At 47.1% G+C, this 22810-nt stretch overlaps 8 protein-coding genes across 12 annotated transcripts; 5 read left to right on the top strand and 3 right to left on the bottom strand.

Moving 5' to 3' along the window:
• The first annotated feature begins 1873 nt into the window (after positions 1-1873).
• On the top strand, positions 1874-3846 carry LOC1274800 (NSFL1 cofactor p47). Its single transcript, XM_314003.5, has 3 exons — positions 1874-2205; positions 2282-2424; positions 2499-3846. Exons 1-3 carry the CDS (start codon positions 2104-2106, stop codon positions 3436-3438), a joined length of 1185 nt encoding a protein of 394 aa, XP_314003.4. The 5' UTR covers positions 1874-2103; the 3' UTR covers positions 3439-3846.
• Positions 3847-4106: 260 nt separating this feature from the next.
• On the bottom strand, positions 4107-5529 carry LOC1274799 (PRA1 family protein 3). 3 transcript variants are annotated; one of them, XM_001688450.2, is made up of 3 exons: positions 5280-5529; positions 4659-5225; positions 4107-4584 (listed from the first exon to the last, which is right to left on the bottom strand). In XM_001688450.2, the coding sequence occupies exons 2-3, from the start codon at positions 5092-5094 to the stop codon at positions 4448-4450; spliced, it is 573 nt and encodes a 190-aa protein (XP_001688502.2). In that variant the 5' UTR covers positions 5095-5225; positions 5280-5529; the 3' UTR covers positions 4107-4447. The 3 variants fall into 3 exon arrangements, with proteins under 3 accessions (XP_001688502.2, XP_314002.5, XP_061498750.1); XM_314002.5 differs by having other exon boundaries at positions 4659-5151; XM_061642766.1 differs by having other exon boundaries at positions 4659-5172; positions 5280-5437.
• A 388-nt stretch (positions 5530-5917) lies between these two features.
• Positions 5918-8105, top strand: LOC1274798 (uncharacterized). The gene has a single exon (XM_314001.5). It carries the CDS (start codon positions 6032-6034, stop codon positions 7328-7330), a length of 1299 nt encoding a protein of 432 aa, XP_314001.4. The 5' UTR covers positions 5918-6031; the 3' UTR covers positions 7331-8105.
• A 391-nt stretch (positions 8106-8496) lies between these two features.
• On the top strand, positions 8497-11608 carry LOC1274797 (RNA polymerase II subunit A C-terminal domain phosphatase). Its single transcript, XM_061642746.1, has 4 exons — positions 8497-8797; positions 8982-9270; positions 9343-10906; positions 11006-11608. Exons 1-4 carry the CDS (start codon positions 8577-8579, stop codon positions 11542-11544), a joined length of 2613 nt encoding a protein of 870 aa, XP_061498730.1. The 5' UTR covers positions 8497-8576; the 3' UTR covers positions 11545-11608.
• Positions 11609-11666: 58 nt separating this feature from the next.
• Positions 11667-12608, bottom strand: LOC1274796 (small ribosomal subunit protein uS17m). The gene is made up of 2 exons (XM_313999.5): positions 12200-12608; positions 11667-12129 (listed from the first exon to the last, which is right to left on the bottom strand). Exons 1-2 carry the CDS (start codon positions 12305-12307, stop codon positions 11770-11772), a joined length of 468 nt encoding a protein of 155 aa, XP_313999.2. The 5' UTR covers positions 12308-12608; the 3' UTR covers positions 11667-11769.
• A 31-nt stretch (positions 12609-12639) lies between these two features.
• On the top strand, positions 12640-16441 carry LOC1274794 (polyadenylate-binding protein 2). 3 transcript variants are annotated; one of them, XR_009764659.1, is made up of 5 exons: positions 12640-12787; positions 12993-13084; positions 14320-14861; positions 14943-15055; positions 15757-16441. XR_009764659.1 is itself a non-coding variant. In XM_061642765.1 (4 exons), exons 2-4 carry the CDS (start codon positions 13004-13006, stop codon positions 14983-14985), a joined length of 666 nt encoding a protein of 221 aa, XP_061498749.1. In that variant the 5' UTR covers positions 12640-12787; positions 12993-13003; the 3' UTR covers positions 14986-16441. The 3 variants fall into 3 exon arrangements, 1 of the variants encoding a protein (XP_061498749.1); XR_009764660.1 differs by having other exon boundaries at positions 12647-12787; positions 12971-13084; XM_061642765.1 differs by having other exon boundaries at positions 14943-16441.
• Positions 16442-16546: 105 nt separating this feature from the next.
• Positions 16547-18092, bottom strand: LOC1274793 (SAGA-associated factor 29). Its single transcript, XM_313997.5, has 2 exons — positions 17762-18092; positions 16547-17689 (listed from the first exon to the last, which is right to left on the bottom strand). Exons 1-2 carry the CDS (start codon positions 17798-17800, stop codon positions 16862-16864), a joined length of 867 nt encoding a protein of 288 aa, XP_313997.4. The 5' UTR covers positions 17801-18092; the 3' UTR covers positions 16547-16861.
• Positions 18093-18359: 267 nt separating this feature from the next.
• On the top strand, positions 18360-22704 carry LOC1274791 (uncharacterized). Its single transcript, XM_313994.5, has 6 exons — positions 18360-19038; positions 19139-20271; positions 20346-20552; positions 20645-21356; positions 21435-21595; positions 21684-22704. Exons 1-6 carry the CDS (start codon positions 18985-18987, stop codon positions 22333-22335), a joined length of 2919 nt encoding a protein of 972 aa, XP_313994.5. The 5' UTR covers positions 18360-18984; the 3' UTR covers positions 22336-22704.
• The last annotated feature ends 106 nt before the right edge of the window (positions 22705-22810 follow it).

Genomic DNA, 22810 nt, shown 5'->3' with positions numbered 1-22810 from the left:
GACGTTATCTGTCAAATCCCATATAAATCGCTTCCGATAAAATCGCATCCGATGAGCGTTGCCACCGCCCTTACTCTCAGTTAACGAACACTTAAACGTCAAAACATGAAACATCCGGAATCTCATGAAGAGAAATTTGTCGCAAATGTGCATTTTTCAAACAAATTTAGGGTCTCTTGCCTACGTTTGCTATTAATTTATGTTATTACACGAATTACTATACCTTATATCAACATAAATGAAAAAAAAGTTTGTTATGTTTATTCCAGTCAACGCCAATCAAAACAATCAATCCATAGAAACGTCACTCCAGTTAGCGAACATTGTTCGTTAACTGGAGCTTGTTTACCTCTCAGTTAGCGGTCACCTACTGTACCTCACAATATTCACGAATTCGCGGTTAATTTCAAATAATTCACGCCATAAACAGTAGCTGTCAATTTTCAATAACCACAACCGCGAAAAAAAAAGCTGTTTCAGAAGCTCACCAACGCTCCAAATCGGTGCGATTTTTCCTCGCTGGCGATCCTTTTTGTAAGACGTTGTGGGGTTTTTGAGGGTTCAAGATGGCCGCCAAAAAGATCGCGCTGGTGTGCGATTGTGTTGATGCACAAAACGAAATGGCCATCAAAATAAATACACTCCACCACTCCTTTACCTTACCCTCATTAATCCCTCGGAGTCCTATATCCCAAGCGCCACAGATTAAGGTTAAACGACTGGAAAATTAAATATCCATAGAAGAAAAAAACCGAAATCTCCCTAACTTCATTGGTTTGCACAATAGATGGCGTATTACAACTCATCAGTATATTGCTGTCCTTTTCTTGCATTGTTTTTCGACAAGTTTCATCTAATCATGACGTATATAGCCTTATAACTTTCCGAGAAAAAATCTATATGAATGGTCGTGTGGTCAGATGCCAACCATACAACAGTACAGAGGGAATGAGAAAGCTCTCCTCCAAGCGAAGAAGCTCCACTGGTTGGGTATCCCACCAACAGAGGGCGCCACCAGTTTTTTTTCTATTTTTAGAATGCTTGAGTCGTTTGCCGTCTGCTAAACGAAGTCTTTCTATATTCCGTTTACGTTGAGAGCTTGAGTCGTTTAGAACCCGTTTAGTGGTCGTTTAGAGGATTTGTGGCACTTGGCATTTAATTACATTTGTACTAAACTGTACCCGATTCCGATGCAAATAATTGAACAAAATTGCGCACATTAAATTTAGTCATCCACCAAGTTTGTCTACGTTTTTCACGCGTTCATATGCGCGAAAGAGATAGAATGAAACAACGAGCGAGAACATACACACCTCGGTATGCTGCACGTAGATTGTCACCAAAACAACGAAAGACATATGAACAAAGGTGAACGAAGTACAGTAGAACGTCGATTATCCGGGCAGCTCGGGACCGGACGGTTGCCGGTTAATCGATTTGCACGGATAATGGTCCAAGAAATGTCAAATTCATATAAAAATTATGAAATCCATTAATTTTATAGAAAATTCACCTTGAATCAATCGATAAATCGTTAGTAGAATATTATTTTAATCAATAATTATATGTTTAACAACTTTTCATTACCAAAAATGAATTTCGAAAATACCACTAGACACTACAGAGCTGCAAAAAAAACTGGTTGATCACTTGACTATCGCTGCAAAAGTACGCTGTACGTTTGAACAGCTGTCACATTTATGCGCACGGTTAAGCCGCCCGCCGGTTAATCCGCCCCCGGATAATCGACGTTCTACTGTATTTGAAGTGATGTGAAGAGGGAGGCACAAAAGCACACTTTGAAACAAACCCTGTAGGCAAGTAAAGAAAGGGTAGAGAAAATGAGCGAGATGCAGCGATAATCGAACGTCAAAAACCCTCGCCATGTTGTACGGGTGTCGGGCGGAATGACAAACAGAAATGCAGTTGTTGCCAGTTCCGAGTTTGTTGCGTTCGCTTTGCAAAATATATTCCACAAAATAACTTCATTTCGTTTCCCCCCGGATTGTGCGTTTTCTGTATCCTTGGTAACTAAAAGTATCTGAAAAGCAGCGCCATTGTCTTGGATAAATAATTCGTGTCGAAGCGCCTGAATCTCGCACCATGTCCAGCAACAACGAGCAGGTCAAACAATTCGCACAGATTACCGGTGCTACGGAGGAACGAGCGAAGTTTTTCGTCGATGCCGCCAACGGAGAATTGCAGGTAAGTGAGCATAGTGCGTTTCATTGGCGATTTTCGATGAAGCAAACATCCTGTCCTTGTTTCGTTCCCGGTGCAGGTTGCGCTGAGCAACTTTTACGAGGGCGAGAACGAGGATGCTGACATTTCCGACGAAGAAAATCCGCCGGCGGAGCCTGCGTCGATTCAATTCGCTCGTGCAGAAAAGGCGAAGGCAAAGAAAGCACCAAAGCCACAGTCAAAGTAAGTAACGCAGCATCGAATGGCGGTGAAGATGATAATGGTTCTCTCTCTCGCTTTCTCTCTCTCTTTTGTAGCATTGCAACTCTTCATACACTACATTCGTCCTCGTCGGAAGATGAAGAAGAACAGGGCCAGGCATTCTATGCCGGTGGCTCAGAACGTTCCGGTCAGCAGGTGCTAGGACCGCCGCGAAAGAATCCGATCAAGGATTACGTGTCGGAAATCTTTCGTTCCGCGCAGCAAGGTAATCTGGAAACGTTTGACCCTTCCGAGGAAAGCGGCGGCTCCAGTTGGTCGCTGTATGCCGGCACTGGCTACCGTCTCGGCCAAACGGAAGACGATCATCAGGAAGTGACACCACGCGGGGCACGAACGGCCGCATCGTCCAGCTCGCAGAATCTGGAAGTCGTAACGCTGACGTTGTGGCGTCAGGGATTCGTCATCAACGATGGGGAGTTGCGCTTGTACGAGGATCCGGCCAACCGCGAGTTTTTCGAATCCATCACCCGGGGCGAAATACCAGAGGAGCTACGATCGAAGGGACAGACAATGTTCCGCGTCGATCTGAAGGACAACCGTCACGAGGAGTACGTGAAGCGTAGCAAGCCGTTCAAAGCGTTCGGTGGTTCCGGCCAAACGCTCGGTAGCCCTGTTCCACCGATGGCAACGGCCAGCAGCAGCAGCAGCAGTGGCGGCACTAGCAGTAGCGCCAAGGCAAGCGGAAGCAATGAAGAAAATGAAAAGCGTGCCGCGGAAGAGCTTGCCCTAGACAGTGCTCAACCTACCACGATGCTGCAAATACGACTGATCGATGGAAGCCGCCTGTCGGCCCGGTTCAACCAAGCGCACACCGTAGAACACGTGCGCCGCTACATCGTCAACGCTAGGCCGCAGTATGGCGCGCAGAACTTTGCGCTCATGACAACCTTCCCGAGCAAGGAGCTGAGCGATGGCGCGCAAACGCTGAAGGATGCGGGACTGCTGAATGCGGCAATATTGCAGCGTCTGAATTAGTCCGCTTTGCGGAGAAAGGAAGGAGAAGAGGTTACAGGAGAAATAATAAGCTTCATGAAGAATTTTCCGCAGCAGTACTCTCCAGATGTCCCTGTCTGCTCACAACACTTTATATTAGTAAGCTCCATTTTGGTGGAACGATAATTAGAGTTATAACAATTTGATCCAATGAATTCATCATATTTCCCCGTCAACACCTTTATACGACACTGGATTCAATCGCGTTGCCATTGGCAGCCTGATCAGCCTACGTCGTTTCCACACGCGAGCAGAAGATCTGCATGCGATACCAATGATGCGCAGACCGATTCCCTAATGTTTGAGAAACTGATTGTGATAAATCTGATGATAATTTGTATCGTTGCGGCCTGTGGAAATAAACGTCTATAACGGTGTATGGGAAATCAATTCCTTGGCCGATGGGTGGCATTTTTCTCAGCGAATGATGGATGACATGTGTGACGCGGCAAGGCAAGAGACGGATAAACTTCCACGTAATTCTGTGTAATTCGAGAATACTATGTGTGTGTGCGTGTGTGTGGTTGCTCGTGATTCATCTTAATTAACCACGTTAGATGGTGCACCAGCTGATGCAATCCAGCGCATCGAATAGGAACATTCAGAACTCTCGTATTACGTACTGCGTATTGGTAAAAAAAAACGCATCGTTATTTTAATCTTATTTTATTCAGAGCAAAAGAGAAACACTATGATCGGTCGATACATTTTGTTTTGTTTTGACTAGCAGCTTCACAATGGGACGTGTAATGTATTGTTTTATACAAGCATTCGATACTCTCAATATGCGTAGCAACCAACCCCTTCTCTGTTCGCTCATTCAGTGCCATTCTTGATTGAACGTTTTGCAAAAGTGTTGTTAATGGCGGAAATGGTAATAAAAACACACTCGAATTATCGCCTCACGAGAAAAAGCAAAACAAATGTTCTCTCCCGTGCACGAGACGAGACCGTTTCTACCGTCCACACTCACTGGATAAGTATTTAATGTTTAGAATGCCGTTGGCATCAAACCCATTGCTTCGAGAAATTGTCCCATCGGAGATTGCTTCACGCCGACAATTTCGACTGCATTGGTGATTTTGTTCTTAATATTTCTCAGCCGCAACGATGCATGCACGAAGGTTACTAGAAGAAAGAAGGAAAATTTAAATCTTTTTGATACGTTCTGTTTGTGAGCTCTATAATGAACGGTTACTCACGCGAGAAAGGCAGCAATATGGCAAATGCTACAATGAGTACGGAATCAAACAGGTACAGTACCAGATAGCTGCCGGCCACAGTGCCCGCCAGCACAGCCCACTTTTTCGGCTGCTGGTTCGGGTCGGCCCCGACGGAGCGGCGTGCGTCCTGGGCGAAGAATCGTACAAACACGTACACGAGCGCCACAATGACGGTGAGCCCGAGCAGCACCTTCATCGGATGGATCAGGCCAACGAGCAGAAAGACGGCCGCACTCATCAGAAAGTAGTTGGTTTGGTAGTAGAGCAAATTGTTCACCACCCGCTTGCCCCACTTTTCCCAGTCCTGGAAGTTGGGCAGCTGAAAGCGGGCCGACTCCAGCAGGAAGTCGCTCAGCGAACGAAGCGGTGCCAGATGCAGATTTTCCAGCGAGCCCGATCCCTGCGTGGTAGTCATCTTGGGAGGTGGTACACGTAAGTGCAGTGCAGTATCCGCGTTCGCCACTCGACACCACTGCAACAAACAATCTCAAATCTTCGGCCACAAAATCAATGAACGGAACAGCCACAGCACAGCGATGGGGAAGGCTAAAAATATCTCAATCCAAGAGTCTGGCAGGGAACGGTCGACGGCTTACTTACCGATCCGCACTTCTTCTTGCGTTTATTATTGTTGTACGGACCGAGAAAAGCCCACCTGCACAATTTTTGCGTGAGTTGGTCGTTTAGAATAATTTGACAGAATGATATCATTCTTGTTTTTGCACTTCACGCTACACTGCATCAATACCCAATACGTACAGAAGAACGGGTTTCGGCATTGGGGACAAACATATCTCTTTATGCTCTCGGGGATGTAAACAATATTTTCATTAAATCATAATAGCATATTCGTACATTTTCTATAATATTAAAAGATTCACGTGCGCTTCGTACAACCGAGACTGTGTAAAATTTAAATTGTACTGTACCGACAACTGTTTGCTTGACTGTAGCCGCTGGCTGTCAAACCTCGAAATAGACACAATCCCGGATAGAGAAAAATCAAAACAAAAATAACACAATTCCAGAGAGAAAATCGGTGCCGTGTTTGCGAGCCGCGCGCAGTTACGCCGTTTAAATTGGCACGCCGTCTCCTACCCCAAACACACCCAGCAATCGATGGGTAGTGTTGGCAGCTAAGAGAAGACGATCCTGTGCACAGGACAGGCAAAAAAGGGGCTGATCCGGCAAACCGTGTCACAGGTAGTGTGTGCGTGTGTGACCACAGCGCTAGTAGCCAGAGCAGTCCAGGCAGCGCCGTAGCAACGACGAGCAAAAGTCGCAAACCTCGTGGCAGGCAGTGGTGCTGTGCTGCTGCTGCTACGCATCGTCACCTTTCGCGCTTTACCGCAATGCGTAAGTACCAGCAGCTGGCGCTGGTGCTGCTGTCGGTAACCTGCGTCGTGATACTGCTGGTGTACAAAAGCGAAAACAACCGGCTCAAGTACGTGCTCGAGGTGGTCAACATATTCGGGCGGAACGATGCGGCCAGCCTGATACGCATCGATAACAGCACCCGGTTGCACAGCTCTCCGTACGATTTCGACAGTCCGCTGCCGGCCTGGCAGCGGCTCGGCGATGGCTTTTACGTGTACTCGTCGTTCTGGCAGAAGAACGAGCTCTCCGCCGGCGGCACGGTCATCAGCATAGCGGTCGGGCTCGAGCATGCAGCGGTCAATTTCAAATGCCAAATACAGCACGGCACGGGGGATGTTGCGACCGGCAAGCTGCATTTTGTGCGGCTCGACCACCCTACCGGCTCGATCAAGGCGCCCAACAATGAGGTGTTCGTCGTGTACAAGCTGCTCTGCAAGGTGGCTCGAGATTTCGGCCAGCCGACCGAGGTCATATACACCGACACGGCGCAATCGATCAAGCGGTACGTTCCGCTGCGGGTGCTGGAGAGCCGGTCGGTGCAGCAAAAGATGACCATGACGGCCTGCGTCGACATGACCGACTATCTCGAGCTGGAGGAAGAGTTTCGCATGCCCTCCGCTGTGCTGCAGTACTTCCTGCACCACCAAATAGTAGGCGTGGAAGACTTTATTGTGTACAACAGCAATGCGCTGAACGGTGCGACCGCTTCGCTGCTGTACAGCCACGGCATCAAAATCAATCTGCTGCCGTACAACTTCCCGTTCGATTTGGCCGACAGGCACCAGAACCGGCTGCTCATCGAAATGGACTGCCTGATGCGCAACTACAATGCGGCCAAGCTGACGTACATCGGTGCGATCAACGAGTATCTCTATCCCAGCTCCCGGCTGCGCGTCAACAACCAGTTTCTGAAGTACGCCTGGAAAGTGTCCAGCGACGTGTCGCGCTTTTCCATCGCCAGCCGGTCGGTGTGCATTGACAAGCGGAAGAAAATATTTTCCGACAACCTGCTGTACGACGTGGATGTCGCTATGACCAACCCAACCGAACGGCCGTTTCAAGTGTACAAGCCGCAAGACTACAACCGTACGGCTGGCACGCCGGATTTCGTGAAAACGCTCGACGTAGACCGATCCCTGCTCTTTGTCCATCGGTACGGAGGGAAATGTAGCAGCAAAACGAACCTGCACGACTGGACTGTCAGTCTGCAGCCGGACTTTCTGCAATACGTGACGGATGTGGGTCGCGAGCTGAACAAACTAATCTTCCGATAAGCTCGCCAACCTCTGTGCACCAACGGTGCCTAAGAAAAGGAACAGGATGAGGGGCCGCGGTGATATATTTGTACCTTTCCTCTAGAGGCCGCAGCAGAATAATGGAAGCGTACACAGCTGACTGTTAGGACGATTCGCTCAAAATGATACGAGATACTGGTGGGAGGAACGCAAAATCACACACACACACACACCGGGATACGGTGGTCTAGGAAGCATTTTCGGAATGGTTTCGATAAGTAAGCAATATTCCCATTTTCCCTGCAGCTGGGTAGGGTTTGTTGGGACGTTTCTTTACATAAGCCATAAGCATTACTAAGCCTCGTGGTTTAGCAATTCGTTTTCTGTCGCACTAAGCTAAATATCTCCTTTCGGCTCGATTATCTATTACTACTAAGGGGTCACATCTTCGTTCACCGTTCACAGGATACAGGTTGGATGGTTTGAGGAATATCAAAAAACAACAAAAAAAGCAGAAAGTAGATGCAAAACCCCCCCATTACATGATAGATCTCGATAGGCAAACTATAGCTTGTAAGTAATTTTTAGAGAGAGAAAAAAACAAGTTAGAGATAACGTATCGAACTCCGTGCTCAGAAATGGTGCAGTTTTTAGCGACACTGAAGAACAATAATTATTCAATCAATCAAAGAAACAAACAGAACTCTTCTCTTTCTTCTTAACTAAACCAAACGTATTTGATCTTAACGTACGGATATATTGAGCAGCATCCAAACGATATCAATTTATTCAATAAAAGTTCAACGGAAACCTATCTATGCGTATTAGAAATTAAACTTAATAGTTTTCATTTTATATTATGTATATTTATCCTTATGGATGGCGGCATTTAGCAGCTTCATCAATACTTCTGCTGCTAACGGTCACTTTTGTAGCTCAAGTTATTACCAGCATTCTTTTTCTGCCTTATCCTAGACATGCTGGATTAATTATTTATTTATTTATTGTCCCGGCCATATAAAGATTTTTCAATGCATAATTTAACGAAGTAAACAAAAAGGCCGAAGTCTCACCGGTCATGCTTTGGACGCAAAATACAACATAATAGCAAAGGTTTAATTTTTTATTTTTTTAAATCGTTTCCTCAGTGTTGATTTTATCACTCAAGGGTTAATTGACACACACGCACGTACTGCGTCGCGCTTTGGTGCTGCTGGCAGCCCTGTGCTGTCAGAACGTCACCATTTCGTCGAGCATTTCTGGCAGGGGCGAAAAGTGACAAAAAATGGCCGATGCAAATCAAAACATCATTTGCGCTCCGGACGATTGTGCGATAAAAATTAGCAAATGGAAAGTGCGTGAAGGTTTTCCAGTGACCAGCGGCAGCATTATACTGTTCTACGAGCAGCTGGATGGAAGCGATAAGGAAGTGAAGCGCTTGAAGGCCACAAAAAGTGGCGTCGTAAAGAGGCGCCTAGCACGAGAAGGCGCAACTGTGGCGAAAGGGTAAGCGTGCACCATCCATCGATTATGCGGATCGATGAAATCGATGTACCGAGCTGTTCGTGTGTGTGTGTGTGTGTTGCGTGTAGATGTATGGGTGAAAGCGCTGATGGAAGTGCGGCGGGTTTGGAAGTGTTTGATCGATTGTTATTGTTGATGTTTGATTGTGTGTTGTTGATTTTTGCAGCAAGCCGGTACTCGAGCTTGGACAATGCAGCCACACGACGGTGATCAAGGACATGTGCGCCGACTGTGGGGCCGATTTGCGCCAGGATGAGCCCAGCAGCAGCAGCTCCAAGGCCTCCGTGCCGATGATACATTCGGTGCCGGAGCTGAAGGTGACGGAAACGCTGGCCAAAAAGCTCGGCCAAGCCGACACCGAGAGGCTGCTGAGTGACAGGAAGTTGGTGCTACTGGTGGATCTCGATCAGACGCTCATTCACACCACGAACGATAATGTGCCAAACAACCTGAAGGTAAGATCGGTTTGATGTACGCATCGAGCGCAGCCTAATTCCGTCCCAACCTACCACAACCCACTCTTGCAGGACGTTTATCACTTTCAACTGTACGGCCCCAACTCGCCCTGGTATCACACGCGGCTGCGGCCGGGTGCGTTGGAGTTTTTGGCCAAAATGCATCCATACTACGAGCTGCACATATGTACCTTCGGAGCACGCAACTACGCGCACATGATCGCACAATTCCTCGACAAGGACGGTAACTTTTTCTCCCATCGCATCCTCTCGCGCGACGAGTGTTTCAACGCGACCAGCAAGACGGATAACCTGAAGGCGCTGTTCCCGTGCGGTGACTCGATGGTGTGCATCATCGACGACCGCGAGGACGTGTGGAACATGGCGTCGAACTTGATACAGGTGAAGCCGTACCATTTCTTTCGCCACACGGGCGACATAAACGCCCCACCCGGCATGTCCAAAAACGAGCTGGATGGGAAGGGTGTGGACTTTAAGGAGCTGATGAGCCAGTCGCAGAAGGGGAAGAAATCGAAAGAGGCAGACGATGAAGGACGCCCGCCGACGCCCAAACTACAAGCGTCGACAGGTGGTGGAAAGCAGCAACCGTGCGAGAAAAGCATGCCCGAGCACGTGCTGGACGATAACGCAGAGGAGGAGGACGAGTCGACGGCGGCGGTAGAGAAATCGAATCCGGAGGATACTAGCGACAAAGGGGAAGCAACAGCTACTAAAGACGAAAAAGAGGCGGTGGAAGATGCAGTTCCGACCAGTACGGACAATTCCTGTACTGTAGAGGATGGGAAAGAAAAAGAAATTGAGTCAAGAGAGAACGAGGCCACCGCAAAGCAGGAAAGTGATGCTGGAAAAGAGACGAGAGAAGGGGAAGCCGAAAATGAGGAGCAACCACAAGAACACCAGACACCAGATATGAAAGTAAAAGCGGAAACCGAAGCAGAAACAGACGCAACAGCAGAAACAGAAGCAACAGCAAAACCGGAGGCAAAAGCAGAAACCGAAACAGAAACAGAGGCAAAAGCTGAACCAGAAGAGAACGCAGACGTAGCTGAGCAGGTAGACAAAATCACAACCGAAAGCGATGGAAAATCGAAAGCTGCTGCCAAAGAGGAGAACAGTTCGGCCAGAAATACGAAACAAGAAAAGGAACTGATCGAGCTGGAAGATCCGGACGATTATTTACTCTACCTCGAGCACATTCTGCTGAAAATTCACGAAACATTCTACGAAGAGTACGACAAGTCGAAGACCATTTCCGATCTGAAGCAGCTTATACCGCAGGTGAAGGCGCGCGTTCTCGTCGGGGCGAAGCTCTGCTTCTCCGGTCTAATACCGAACAATGTGAAGCTGGAGCAGAGCAAAGCGTACCTGATCGCACGCAGTCTCGGTGCGGCGGTCACCCAAAACCTGGAACCAACGACGACGCATCTGGTGGCGGTTACGATCGGTACCTCCAAGGTGAACAATGCTCGCAAAAATCCCAAAATTAAAATCGTCACCCCCGAGTGGCTGTGGTCGTGTGCGGAACGGTGGGAACACGTGGAGGAGCTGCTGTATCCGCTGAAAGCGTCGAATCCGGCCAAAATGCGACAGCCACCACCACACTGTCACAGTCCAGGTAAGAAGAGTGGGAAGAGTGATGGTGACAGGAAGAATTGGCGTTAACTTTGGTTTTAACTTTTATTTCTTATTTTTTTGTTTTTCATTCGTTGGATAGAGCATGCGGTTAATTACGGTGCTGTGGTCAAGTCGCGGGAAGAGCCCAAGTTCATGGACACGGTCAATCCACTGCTGAGCTTTTCGAACGACGATCTCGATGCGATGAACAACGATTTCGACGACTTTTTCGAGTCGGACGATAGCAGCAGCGACGACGAGCCAGTCGACATAGAAAACCCTCCGATGGAGAAGGCACTGCGGAAGCGGAAGCGGGTCGAAGAGATTGAAACCAACCGGGGGCGTCACAACATCTTCCGGAAGCGGGTGGAGGAGGAACAGGAAAAGGAGGAGAACAGACGCATCCTGAAGTACGACAATCCAGAGAACAATGACGAAAACAGTCAAACCAACGCGTCGTCTGAGGATGAGGACGAGAGCCCTAGCGCAAAGTTCCGGCGGGGTGAGAATCTACCATCCGACCTGGACATGGGATCGAACAGCGAGGGAAGCGACGAGCCGATCGACGACGTGGACGACGGAGACTGGAATATGATGGGAGCTGCACTGGAGCGGGAATTTCTGGGGCTAGACGATTAGACCGTTCTCGGAAGCTGCGACTGGAAGGAAGTTGAGAATAAAAATACATTCAGTATCAACTGTACCATCCGTGTTACGGTACATCGTTTCTCGGTTCGGTCCTCGGTTCAACACTGCCAAGCTAAACGATGAATTACAGGACCGGGTCCTATAACAACACTACTGTACATAATTTATTCATAATGCAGCACGGGGCGCGATGGTTGGATGCTTAAACACTAACTTTTACACTGCAAATGGTTGATCTTTGCCGTCCTCGTGGTACTTGATGTACGTTTCTCCGTGCGTAAAATCGCGCGTACCCTCCAGCCGACCACGCGGCGGTGCGTTGGCGTAGTCAAACGCATCCTTCGATTTGCCGAACAACCGATTCGCTTCCTCAATATCCTCGCGGTATTTGCCCACGACCACCTTCTTGCCCGTGATCGGGTCGGTAATGTCGCCCAGCGGGTACACGATCTCTTCCACGGTGTGCGAAATGAGCCGTGTAAGCCTTTCGGGCAGCTCCTTGATCAGCACGATGTCGCCCGTTTTGCACCGCTTGTCCGGATCGTGGGCAAAGTAAAACTCATCCTTTTTGAAGTACTAAAGGCGGAAAAATACAACCGAGTGAGCAACGCTTTTGGCCTTATGCAATCTTTGGTCCCATACCAACCATGTTCAGATTCGTGTCCAGCTCCATTCGTCGCACTCGTATTTTGGATGCGTTCACCTTAACACATGGGACTACTTGCCCCAACAGCATTGCTACACGGCTAGCCATCGTGTTTGGAAGTAAGCGTGCGGCGTGCGAGCACTAATGTGGATAGAATTGGGACCGGATTTATTTATTGTTTTTAGTTACAATGCTTCCAAAACCACACACACCGGCAAAGATTGTCATTGTCAACATGTTGCCAAGGTATATAGATATGTCAGCTTATTTTTTTCGTATTATCCTTTGAAGTTATTTTTGCAAAATGGATTAAAAAAGAACTGAATCTGAGCGGGGACCCAGGACATCTTTTAAATAGATTTATTTTATATTTTGAAATTATTTAGCGATTTTTTTTGGCCACCGGCAAATGATGGCTGTCATATCGGTGGCGACAGCTGTCAAACACTTCTCTTTCGTTCACGTCATTCGACATTGTTGCCTGGCAGAGCGCAGTGATTTGTGTTGATAAAATTCCAATTTCCTGCAATTAAACTACCTTCATTCACATTCCCTATTATTCTAAAAGAATAGCCGACTAGCTTTAAAGTAAGTGCAGCTGTGGGTCGTGTTGGAAAATGTGTAATTTCCCCCCTACGGCCGAAACATCTTCGTTCGCCAGCGAGATGTCCGCCATTTTGAAAAGCAAAAGACGGCGTTACCGCTTATGTCCGGCTCCCGATGTTGTGCTGGTTGAAACGCGTTCGTGCAGGAATATAATTGTATTCAAAGTTTCATCACTCTGCCTTTCCAGTTTCCTCCGACATGGCTGATGATAGTTTGCTAAACGATTCGAACCTGGCTACGCTGGGAAGCAACGACGATGAAGCCGAGCTCCTGATCGAGGTTAGTGCCGTTTCCAATGAATTCATTCCCTCCTTCCAGCTTTAGCGCTGCTAACACCAGTTGTTTCCGCCGCCAACCTGTTCATCGTTCATTCGCTAGGTGGTTGGTAGCCGCTTCGGCTTTCTGTCCCAGCGGCAACCTTTTTCTATTATTTGCATCTTTTGGGTAAATACGATTTAACGTGCCATAAATTACATTTTATATGGTGTTTGTAAAAATGTGCATTTACTGCTCTCGAGTAAATAGGGGTGTCCTGCCGGCACCTTCTCTTGTTTTTGCTTGGATGATTTTATGACTTTACGCGGATATTTAACAGGCGCAGGCTTGTACAGGCGGCTTGCGACCACGCAGTCAGATAGTCAATCCTTGCTACGGGGGGACGGTCCATTGTAGAATTGAACCCACGACTGGTATTTTATTATATTGCACGACGCGTCAGTATCTACACTCTGCAATTAAATAGAAAATTCGTATGCTATACTTGAAATGTATTCGAAGCTAACATAGTAGTTGTTTCCTTATAAATCTGTTGAACAAATAATTTTTTCCAACAAAATTATTCACTGGGAATGATTCAAAATAAGCTAAAACGATTTCAATAATTTTGTAATAATTTTATTAAAAGAAAACAAACTGTTGAACAAAGGTTTTTCTTGTATTTCTCAAACAGTGTTTGGATTTTTAATCATTTCTTTTCACACATCCCCAAAGAGAAGCACCGCCAAAGGCCAAAATGCATATAGAAAAAAAAAATTTGGAAGACATGTAAAGAACTAAATTTATAAAACCATTATAGCAAATATGATAGTTCAAAAATGGAGCTTGCGTTTCCGTATTTTGTTCAGTCAAGAGGTAGTATAAAGGCAAAAATAAGGTACCTACTTCTAGTGATACCATTGCTTATCAACGTAAAAAATCTTATCTTATCCATTTTCTGAGAACTAAAAAACTGAAGCGACACGGCTCTTGCACCGTACCACCAGATTAGCGAAAGTTTGTGCTTAAAAGATATCATTCTCGGATTTTTTATCTGTAATGCTACGTTCGATTTTTCGTCAAAAATGAAAAGAGAAATAAAAAGTCTGTTACATTTAGTCTGAAGCATTACATTGAGAAGGAAGCATTAAAATTATTTTTCCCTGTCGCACAGAGTTAGTTGAACTGATATAAAATCACAGTATTTTTTGCCATGTTGGCTTTGTTTTAATCATTTTGTCTTTTTTTCTTGTTTGCAGGACGATTATCTAAAAGGTTCGGAAATGCAGATCGACCCAGAGCTAGAAGCCATCAAGGCACGGGTGAAAGAAATGGAAGAGGAGGCAGAAAAATTGAAGCAGCTGCAGTCGGAAGTCACGAAACAGATGACCTTGGGTTCGCCCACCGGCTCGACGCCCATGCTGACGGCGGAGGAAAAGGCCGAGGTGGACAATCGGTCCATTTACGTGGGAAACGTCGATTACGGTGCGACTGCCGAAGAGCTGGAAGCCCATTTCCATGGCTGTGGAGCGATTAATCGAGTTACGATTCTCTGCAACAAAGCCGACGGCCACCCGAAGGGCTTTGCGTACATTGAGTTCGGGTCGAAGGAATTTGTGGAGACAGCGCTCGCCATGAACGAAACACTATTCCGGGGCCGACAGATCAAGGTGAACCCTAAGCGCACCAACCGTCCGGGAATGTGCCAAACCAATCGGTTTCCCCGAGGCGTACGCGGACGTGCCGCCAGGGTGTCCAGGGCTTGCTGCTACGGTGCGCACCGTGGCACCAGGAGACCGATGTAAGTAGCTCGAGGCGTCCAGTGGAATGCTCAGTACGATAATACTATATTTCGGTTGTGTGTTCTGGTGTTTCCTTCCAGTCGTGGTTACCGAGGCCGTGCGACGTATTATGCACCTTATTAATTGGTGATATTTCCTGAATCTAGAAGTATAGCCGCGCACTAGATGTTACGTCGATTAGCTAAACTTAGGGGTAAGTAGATTTTCACCATCTGCTCGCTATCACTTCTGTATCCATTTTACCCTATTCTTGCGATAATGTTCAAAGCACTTCATCTTCTCACGATCAGTTCCGGTTGAAAATAAGTAGTTAGTGAACAAATTTAACTCCTGAGTAGTAGTTTTTTAATCAGTTTTGTGTTAAATATTATCAATTTTCTGGTAAAGTTTGTTCTTATTTTGCCTTAAATGCATGTTTAATCGCTTTAAAGCATATTTCAAGAAGATCATAGCGACATTGTTATGACTTTTTGTTTGTATATACTTTTATATTAACAGTATTTAGTTACAGTATTAGCTTGCAACTCGTAGAAACATTATACAAAGTAGTTTATACATTTGAATTACTGCAATTCTCGACAGACTCAACAGACTTTTCTGAACTTTGCAGAATCGCAGAATTTTAAGTGAAAATATAGCACAAGTAGAAACGTAGAGTTTGATTTGCAACTTGGTCACTTGGTCACTTGTAAACGTGTTAATCAATTCAGCAGTTTGCCAGCGCCAGTTCCTGGGACAACATTTCATTTCCCGTTCAGTCCTTCGTTATCATAACAATAGGGTTTCATTTGGTACATTTTTGTCTCTATACTTGGTTTATGTTCCCTTGTGTAGTAGTATATTGCTTCGTTATGTTTAGATAAACATTACCCCCTTTTTGTCTAATTTTTGCAGATAATAAAATTTATATGATATTTTTCAAAAAACATTATTTGTCTTCATCGCAACTCAAAAAAAAACACGCGCGCTTGAAAAGATGATGCAGCCTAAATGGCCGCGCATGCGCGCAAAAGACGCAAAAAACATTCAAATACACATCCACAACAGCAGAAATAATGTTTTTTGAAACCAAGAAGAGAAGCAGAAGAGACTCCGCATGGTGGGAAAAAGAAAGTGTCCCAACAAAAGAAAAAAAATATATATAAAAGATCCACTACACAGATTTACAAAACACCATGGCTAAAAATAATAAGGAAAAAGAGGAAACTCCGCATCAAATGAGAAAAGAAGAAAAAACACACAAAACAAATGAAAGGAGCAAAAAATAAGTCCTTTCAAAAAATATGTGTATATGCTAAAGATGCCATCTGCAGAAAATATGGTAATAAAAAAATACAATGTGCAAAAACAACAGACACACAAAAAAAAATAAGCAAAACGGCGCAATCAAGTAAAGGAAAAATAATCTTAAAACAAAGAAAAAAAAAATGGCACTATCCTCTCGAACTCAACAGAAAAGAAATGAACAGCAATATATAATATATATAAAGATGAATCAACAGAAAAAGGCGCCTGCAAATAATGAAAATGAACTGAAGATGAAGAACAAAAGAGATAATAAAGAGAATGAATGAATAAATCGTTAGTCATCTTTTCTTACCACCACCCCGAAAGTAATGGTTTGTAATTATGTATGTTCGTTGTTTGATTTTTGTTTTCATTTCTATTTATCATTCACAAATTATTGAGTATCATATCGGTATGGTGCATTTTCGTTTTATTATTTTATCTTCAATGCATAAATAGTAAGCAGTAGCATGAACGAATGGGAATGGGTCTAAAAGGGTTCGTCTTCGAACACTTTCTCCGTCACACACTCTTGCTTCGTATTGGCCGACACCGTCGTCATGGTGTTGGCAGTGCCTCCCGCTCTCGCCTGATTACAGTTGGTGGTGGCAGCTGTATAATTTCCGAAAACGAAATTTGGACAGGAAGCCGCAGGGACTGGGCCGTGTGAAACGACTGGCTGCGCTTGCACCGCTTGCTGCTGTTGCGGTTGTCAAGAGGTGGTTTTCTTGTTCTGCTTGATCGCAATCACGTACCGCTGCGCGACAAACAGAGGCGGCGAGTACCCGTCCGGGTATGTTGGATCCTCGAACAGCACCTCATACTCCTCGTTTGCCGTCTGGGGCAGCTGATTAATGATGGCTTTGTAGAAGCAGGTCGTCTGCGGGTAGAGCGCCATGACGGTGGTACCCTTGGGGAACAGCGCCTGTCCATCGGTCTCCGGGTTGGCTCGCATCAGCGGCAGTGGCACGATCCGGCGACGACTCAGCACGTGGCGATCTTTCTGCTCCTCGTCGATGTCGTCCACCTCGTACTTGCTGGTGGAGGACACGTACTGCACCACCTCGGCCAATATCCAGTTCTCTTCGCCCTCCTCGCTCTTCACCAGCGCCGCTACCATGTCGCCCGGCTTGGCAATGTAGCTACTGTCCGCCGGGATCGATCCGCACAGGTGAGGTATCTTTTCGCCCGGCTTGCTGACGAACAGCGGCAATGTTTGGGCGGAGATCTGCAGCATCTTCATTAAAGCACCGCGGCGAATGGTCTCCTTGTTGCCGGCATTGCGGGCCTGGATGCGGCGTTCGTTGCGTATGTTTCTGATGTCCTGAATCTTTGCCAGCGCCTGCCGTATCAGTGCTTCCTCCTGTATCGCATCCTGTAGGCCTACTTTGTACAGCGTTTTGAGCTTGTGATTCAGGGCCGGTGATTTGTCCTCGCTCGACATCTTGGTTAAGCGCATCACGTTGTTGATGTTGGTTTCGTTACGTTTGCGCTCCGTTTCTATTTCGCAGACCAGTGTTTTGAGTGATTTGAGCCTTTCCTGCAAGCATTGGGGAGTCGTTAGCGGGGGGATGTTGCGTTATCAAAACGATAGAATACAAAGGAAACATACCTGCACTTGCAACATTGCTTGTTCCGCCGTTAAAGGCATGGCTGCACTGTGTTGTTTTGTTACTTCACGAAATCAGTACCCCCCGCACGCAAAGTTAGCCAATGGCGAGTTCTAAAGCAATGGCGTTTTGCGACTCTTAAAAAGCTTTATTTTATCTTAACACTAGAAACATTCACTGTGATTAGTTATTTCGTCAATTTAAATGCAGAATTACTATCGCAATTTAAGAGGAATGATATAAACAAAGCTATTGTCGATGTTTACTTTCCAGACTCATTCGCACCTTTGGTATACCAATTTCCACAAAACTGTTCGAAAGTAGAACAGCTGCAGAATAAGCTCGGGTTACACACATATTAAGCACATCGGTACGATTGTGGAAACAAGAAACAAGCAAGTGATTGAATGATTTTACCGCAGAGATAATGATGTAATAAGTTTGTTAACAGCAACACTAAACATAAATCGTCAAAAAAGTCTGATTTTAGATAATACTGTTGATTATTTTTAAGTGAATAAATTTAAAATTGTTTGACATGAGCACTCGTAATTGCTGGGAGGCTTGGTGTTGTGTGTAAGCTGCGCTTAACAATCCCTTCCACTGTCAGTGTGTTTACGTTTGTAGCTGCAGATGGCCGCGACGGTGTAGCATTCTTTTATCGTTCTATTCCCATTTAGGCGGCTGGATTTAGAATCCAGTTAAACATCAGCTGAATTTAACAAACAAAACGCGATGACCACGTGCGTGTGCTAGACAAGTTAGTTTCAGTGGGTCCATCGAGCAGTGGCACTCGTTTTGCCTACGCTGCTCACACAAGCTTGATCCACTTCCCGTCGCGGGGGGTGTGTGTGTGTGACGTAGAACTTTACCCACACTAGCGCAATCGAACCCGCGCGCCCTGGTAGCATCGGTTTTAGTGACGTTTACGGTATTGCGCGCACGCACTCCGTCGACCCTAATGGTAAAGTTGATCGGATCGGGATCGTCTCGGTAAATGAGTGATTAGCATTAGAGCCAATGACTGGCTGGCACAACATTCCGGACTGGTTGCGGATTATGGAGCATTGACGATGAGGGTGAGACAGAGTTAATCGTTGGCATAGGTTTTATGCTAAACGGGTGCGTTTGTGAGTGTACTGCTTGTACGTGATTGCTAGCGATCCTTTGCCCCTCCCTGTGTCCCATTGCCATACATTCACTTTACGCTCAATTTCGACCAATAATGATCACCAAGCAGCGGTTGAGCGCTAATAATTCTTTAGATGGCATGCCCACAGTAAGTATCCCCCAACATGTGATGGCGCACCGGTCGCCGGAACAATCGTATCTGATTTTGTGCATAATATTCTCCCCCTCGTTTTGTCTCCCCTCTGTAGCCAATAAGCGGCTGCGAAAGTAACAGCGCTGAAACTCCGCTCGACGTCATGCCTAGCGGTGAACAATGTAGTATTGACCAACAATCAAACGATTGTACGACGCAGCGTAGAGGATCCAGCCAGAAGAAACGTTTGCCCGGTTTGCTGCTCTCCGACGACAGTTGCAATGCAGTTGACAACATGCTCGGTGTAGACGAGAAACCAACGTGCAAAAACGCTGACCCGGCCGGCAATCTTGATCTTTCCTTTAATGGGAAAATAAAGCCATTAACTGCGGAAAGCCTAGCCGTGATCCGGACGGTAGCAGCGGACACGGTGGAACGATCCACTAAGGACGAAGCAGAGCTGGAGACCGATGCCAGAAAAAGCAGCGACGACTCGCGTATCCGCGACGAAAAACTCAACGAATCGTTCGAACTGTTGACGAAGGAGAATAATTCGCTGAGCCATTATAATAACGAAAAGTCGCCGGATTTGTTTGCGGACGATGACGAAGATGACGATGAGAATGACGACGACGACGACGGCAACGACGATGAGGAGAGACAAAATGCATCAGAAAGGAACGGAGATGGTGGTGGGCAGGGGGAATGCGAAGATTACTTGCACCGATCACAGGCACGCACGAGCGGAGCAAGCATCAAAGAGATGGAAAGTGCGAACGAAAGCAGCGTGGACCGGACTGATCGCATTCTGTTGAAGCGTATGCAAATGTCTCTAGCCGGCATTCCACCACCGCCAGCGCTAACCTATTCCGATATTGATATTGGCACCATGCTTACCATATATCGTAACAACGTTGAACCGTGGCTGGTGACGCATGGTTTCCGGACCGGCACGACAAAACCATTGGATGACAGTGCCGCCGGGGTCAGCGAACCGGGTGAAAAGCTGCAGCAGCAACCGTGTCTGATGAAACCGACGCACACCACGGACGAACTGGCTGCGTTAAAGTGGCCCGAACTGACGCACCATCGGGCACACGGATTGCACTACAACCGGTCAGGCGTTACGGAAACGATTGAGCTGTTGGGTTTAAAGTACATCGAACGGTACATTAGTGCCGAGACGAGCTGTTCCTTCAACATGACCGTCCTACAGTCGAGTGCGAAAAAACGCAATCAACGGCTAAAGTAAGTAATCCGCGCCTGAGTGCGAAGAAGAATCGGCGTTATTTGGTACACTAACCTCCCACTAATATTTGCAGACTGTTAAATCAATCGCCCGGAAGAAGGCTGAGCCATCTGGCCAGAAGGAGAGCAACATTTTCGTCCGAAAGTTTGCTTAACAACAGCGGCAGCAAGGGGGGCGGCAGCATCGTTAGCGCCGGAAAGGGCACGATCGATGCGGGCGTGCTGAGAAGACTGAATCCGCACCGGGTGTGCAATAATAGACAAGTGCTACTAGATCCCAAGTAAGTGTGTGTGTGTTTTTTTTCTGAAGCCGCCTACTAGACGCATGAGCTAACATTGAGTTTTTTGCTCCCCAACAAATAACTTTTGGCAGAAAATCGGACAATCGTAGGAAAAACAAAATTAAAACACCGAAACGGCGTACGCCGGGTGGAAAAAAGTCTCCCCGTCGCCGCACGCCGGGCTCATCCGCGAAAAAGCTTTCCCTACTTCGCACCAACGCTGCTGGTGGTAAATCGTGCTCCCAGGTGCATGTGCCAGCAACGCGCGAATCATCTAAACGGGCCCTATTCCTCAGCCCACAGAACGGTGGCACCTCGTCGGCCACGTCCCGGAACGATCGGGCCGGCAGCAATAGCAAGCAACTGGAGCGGTCGTTATTTTCCGACGCACGGGTGTTAAAATCGAAACGTTCGTTGTTTTCGCCCGTTCGCGGAGCTGCAACCGAAGACAAAGGCAACCCGCCGGCCGCCTCGGCAGCAAGCTCCTCCAGCACGGTCACGAACAAACGGCGACGCTCATCGATTACGGACAGCGGCGAAACCGATCGGTCGGGTGAACGGACGGAGAAGATCCGGCGCACGGAAGCGGCCGGACTGACGGAGGAAGACTTGACGCCTCGTTCGCTCAAGTTTGCTCGCAGTAGAAGCTTCTGTGTGGGTGTGCAAAGTATGACCCTTCCTTCCGCGTCGGCCGTAGAGTGTGCACCGATCGTCGGCGGAAGACCGCTGATTCGTGCCAGTTCGGACATATGCTCGGAGGATGGTCCACGGCCAGTGGCGGTGCTGACGGAAAACCACAAAAAGGTAAGGCAGCGTGAACACATCGGTGGAGCATTTTGCATTACTAATTGCATGGTTTTGTTTGTTTGTTTTTTTCTCCAGAAATTGCTTTGGGCTGTCTCGCAAGCACTGCAAAGCAAACAGATCACGACCAAGCATGAACTGTTCAAACAGCATGCCTCCATCCTGGCACGGGTAGTGAAAAGGCTGTTTCTAGAATTTAACGATCAAACCATCAGCAGTACGAGCGAAAAGATGTTAAAGTAAGTGCACGTCAGCGAACGGGAGCGGCACCAGTGGGGAAGCAGGCCTCAAATTTAACCTCAAATCCATTTCCATCCTCTCCTACAGACTGGCAAACAAGCACGTGTACGAGGTGATTCAGGGTAAGAGCGAGCACGAGATTTACTTCCGCGAGAAGACACGCCTCTCGAACGCGCGCAACATGCAGAAGCTGCAGGGCTACATTGCGCCCGAAGAGTACGAGCTGCGAAGGCTCAAGCGAACCGCCAGCACGACATCCTTCGATGCGACGTCTCCCTTCGACTGTTCGCTAAGCGCCAGCCAAAGCTTCCTGAGCCAAAGCTCCATACTGTCGCAGGGAAGCTCGTTCGGTGGCGGTTTGTCGCAGCTATCGCAACCGAACGGCTTCATGCGCGGTGGAGCAGGTGCCGGATGCGCGGCGGTTGGACATCTTAAGCCGGCAGCATCGACGGGCAGCGTGAATACGGTGGGGCTGCTGGGTGCAAGTATCGTTGGCAGCCTGAGCTCCTCTACCGCGTTGCGCGAAAACGTGGACAGCGAGCTGCGCCAGCGCTCCACCAAAAAGCAGCTGCTCTTCTCGGGCAAGGACCAGAAAAACCTCAGTCCGTACAGGATGGACAAGAGTTTGAGCCTCATTGGGGGCGTAGGAGGAGGTGGGAATGTGGGCAACAAACTGCTGGTCGGTGGTGCGGCCAACTCGAGCATCATGAAAGCGAAGCGACAGATTTCGTTCGAGTAGCCGTAACGGACAGAACGATATCCTGCCTGAGACCTGGTTCGGACCGGTCGGGCCAGGAGCATTGATTCAATGGCAATCGTAAAAAAAAGATTAAACAAAATACTACATAACGTAACTTATGACTCTTTTTGCTAATTATTTAGGTTTTAAAACTCTTTTAAAACACATGATTGTGCGTTCAAGGCAGGAAAACCGCACAAAATAGATTGTATAGCAACTAAAAAATGTTTTTAAAAAGAAGTCGTTGATGGCAGCCAATCACTGGTTCGTTATTCAACAGAACATCCATGCTCGTGTCCTGTACCGAATGGTCTGTCGACCATTAGATCGTAAGCAATAAAGAGTATTTCTTGTTTTTTCGTGTTTAAATGTGGTTTTTGTAATTAATTAAAATCGCTCTTCGCGGAGGAACGATTTGAATAAAACCGAAATTGCTGCGAAGACAAGACGTCAGCTGTTTCACCGTCAGCTGTCA

The sequence above is a fragment of the Anopheles gambiae genome, chromosome 2, assembly GCF_943734735.2.
Source record: "Anopheles gambiae chromosome 2, idAnoGambNW_F1_1, whole genome shotgun sequence".
NCBI classification, from domain to species: Eukaryota; Metazoa; Arthropoda; class Insecta; order Diptera; family Culicidae; genus Anopheles; species Anopheles gambiae.
This window is presented reverse-complemented; position numbering and strand designations above follow the sequence as displayed.

What these genes read in the sequence shown, in the direction of transcription:
- LOC1274791 (XM_313994.5), top strand. Translation starts at nt 18,985, where the DNA reads ATGATCACCAAGCAGCGGTTGAGCGCTAATAATTCTTTAGATGGCATG. An exon ending in CTTTAGATGGCATGCCCACA is followed by an intron (nt 19,039 to 19,138) that starts GTAAGTATCCCC and finishes TCCCCTCTGTAG; the next exon opens with CCAATAAGCGGCTGCGAAAG. An exon ending in TGACGGAAAACCACAAAAAG is followed by an intron (nt 21,357 to 21,434) that starts GTAAGGCAGCGT and finishes TTTTTTCTCCAG; the next exon opens with AAATTGCTTTGGGCTGTCTC.
- LOC1274796 (XM_313999.5), bottom strand. Translation starts at nt 12,307, where the DNA reads ATGGCTAGCCGTGTAGCAATGCTGTTGGGGCAAGTAGTCCCATGTGTT. An exon ending in TGGACACGAATCTGAACATG is followed by an intron (nt 12,130 to 12,199) that starts GTTGGTATGGGA and finishes TTCCGCCTTTAG; the next exon opens with TACTTCAAAAAGGATGAGTT.
- LOC1274799 (XM_314002.5), bottom strand. Translation starts at nt 5,390, where the DNA reads ATGATATCATTCTGTCAAATTATTCTAAACGACCAACTCACGCAAAAA. An exon ending in GCAAGAAGAAGTGCGGATCG is followed by an intron (nt 5,152 to 5,279) that starts GTAAGTAAGCCG and finishes TGTTTGTTGCAG; the next exon opens with TGGTGTCGAGTGGCGAACGC. An exon ending in CATATTGCTGCCTTTCTCGC is followed by an intron (nt 4,585 to 4,658) that starts GTGAGTAACCGT and finishes TCTTTCTTCTAG; the next exon opens with TAACCTTCGTGCATGCATCG.
- LOC1274800 (XM_314003.5), top strand. Translation starts at nt 2,104, where the DNA reads ATGTCCAGCAACAACGAGCAGGTCAAACAATTCGCACAGATTACCGGT. An exon ending in CCGCCAACGGAGAATTGCAG is followed by an intron (nt 2,206 to 2,281) that starts GTAAGTGAGCAT and finishes TTCCCGGTGCAG; the next exon opens with GTTGCGCTGAGCAACTTTTA. An exon ending in GCACCAAAGCCACAGTCAAA is followed by an intron (nt 2,425 to 2,498) that starts GTAAGTAACGCA and finishes TCTCTTTTGTAG; the next exon opens with CATTGCAACTCTTCATACAC.
- LOC1274793 (XM_313997.5), bottom strand. Translation starts at nt 17,800, where the DNA reads ATGCCTTTAACGGCGGAACAAGCAATGTTGCAAGTGCAG. An exon ending in AAGCAATGTTGCAAGTGCAG is followed by an intron (nt 17,690 to 17,761) that starts GTATGTTTCCTT and finishes CAATGCTTGCAG; the next exon opens with GAAAGGCTCAAATCACTCAA.
- LOC1274794 (XM_061642765.1), top strand. Translation starts at nt 13,004, where the DNA reads ATGGCTGATGATAGTTTGCTAAACGATTCGAACCTGGCTACGCTGGGA. An exon ending in AAGCCGAGCTCCTGATCGAG is followed by an intron (nt 13,085 to 14,319) that starts GTTAGTGCCGTT and finishes TCTTGTTTGCAG; the next exon opens with GACGATTATCTAAAAGGTTC. An exon ending in CGTGGCACCAGGAGACCGAT is followed by an intron (nt 14,862 to 14,942) that starts GTAAGTAGCTCG and finishes GTTTCCTTCCAG; the next exon opens with TCGTGGTTACCGAGGCCGTG.
- LOC1274797 (XM_061642746.1), top strand. Translation starts at nt 8,577, where the DNA reads ATGGCCGATGCAAATCAAAACATCATTTGCGCTCCGGACGATTGTGCG. An exon ending in GGCGCAACTGTGGCGAAAGG is followed by an intron (nt 8,798 to 8,981) that starts GTAAGCGTGCAC and finishes TGATTTTTGCAG; the next exon opens with CAAGCCGGTACTCGAGCTTG. An exon ending in ATGTGCCAAACAACCTGAAG is followed by an intron (nt 9,271 to 9,342) that starts GTAAGATCGGTT and finishes CCACTCTTGCAG; the next exon opens with GACGTTTATCACTTTCAACT.
- LOC1274798 (XM_314001.5), top strand. Translation starts at nt 6,032, where the DNA reads ATGCGTAAGTACCAGCAGCTGGCGCTGGTGCTGCTGTCGGTAACCTGC.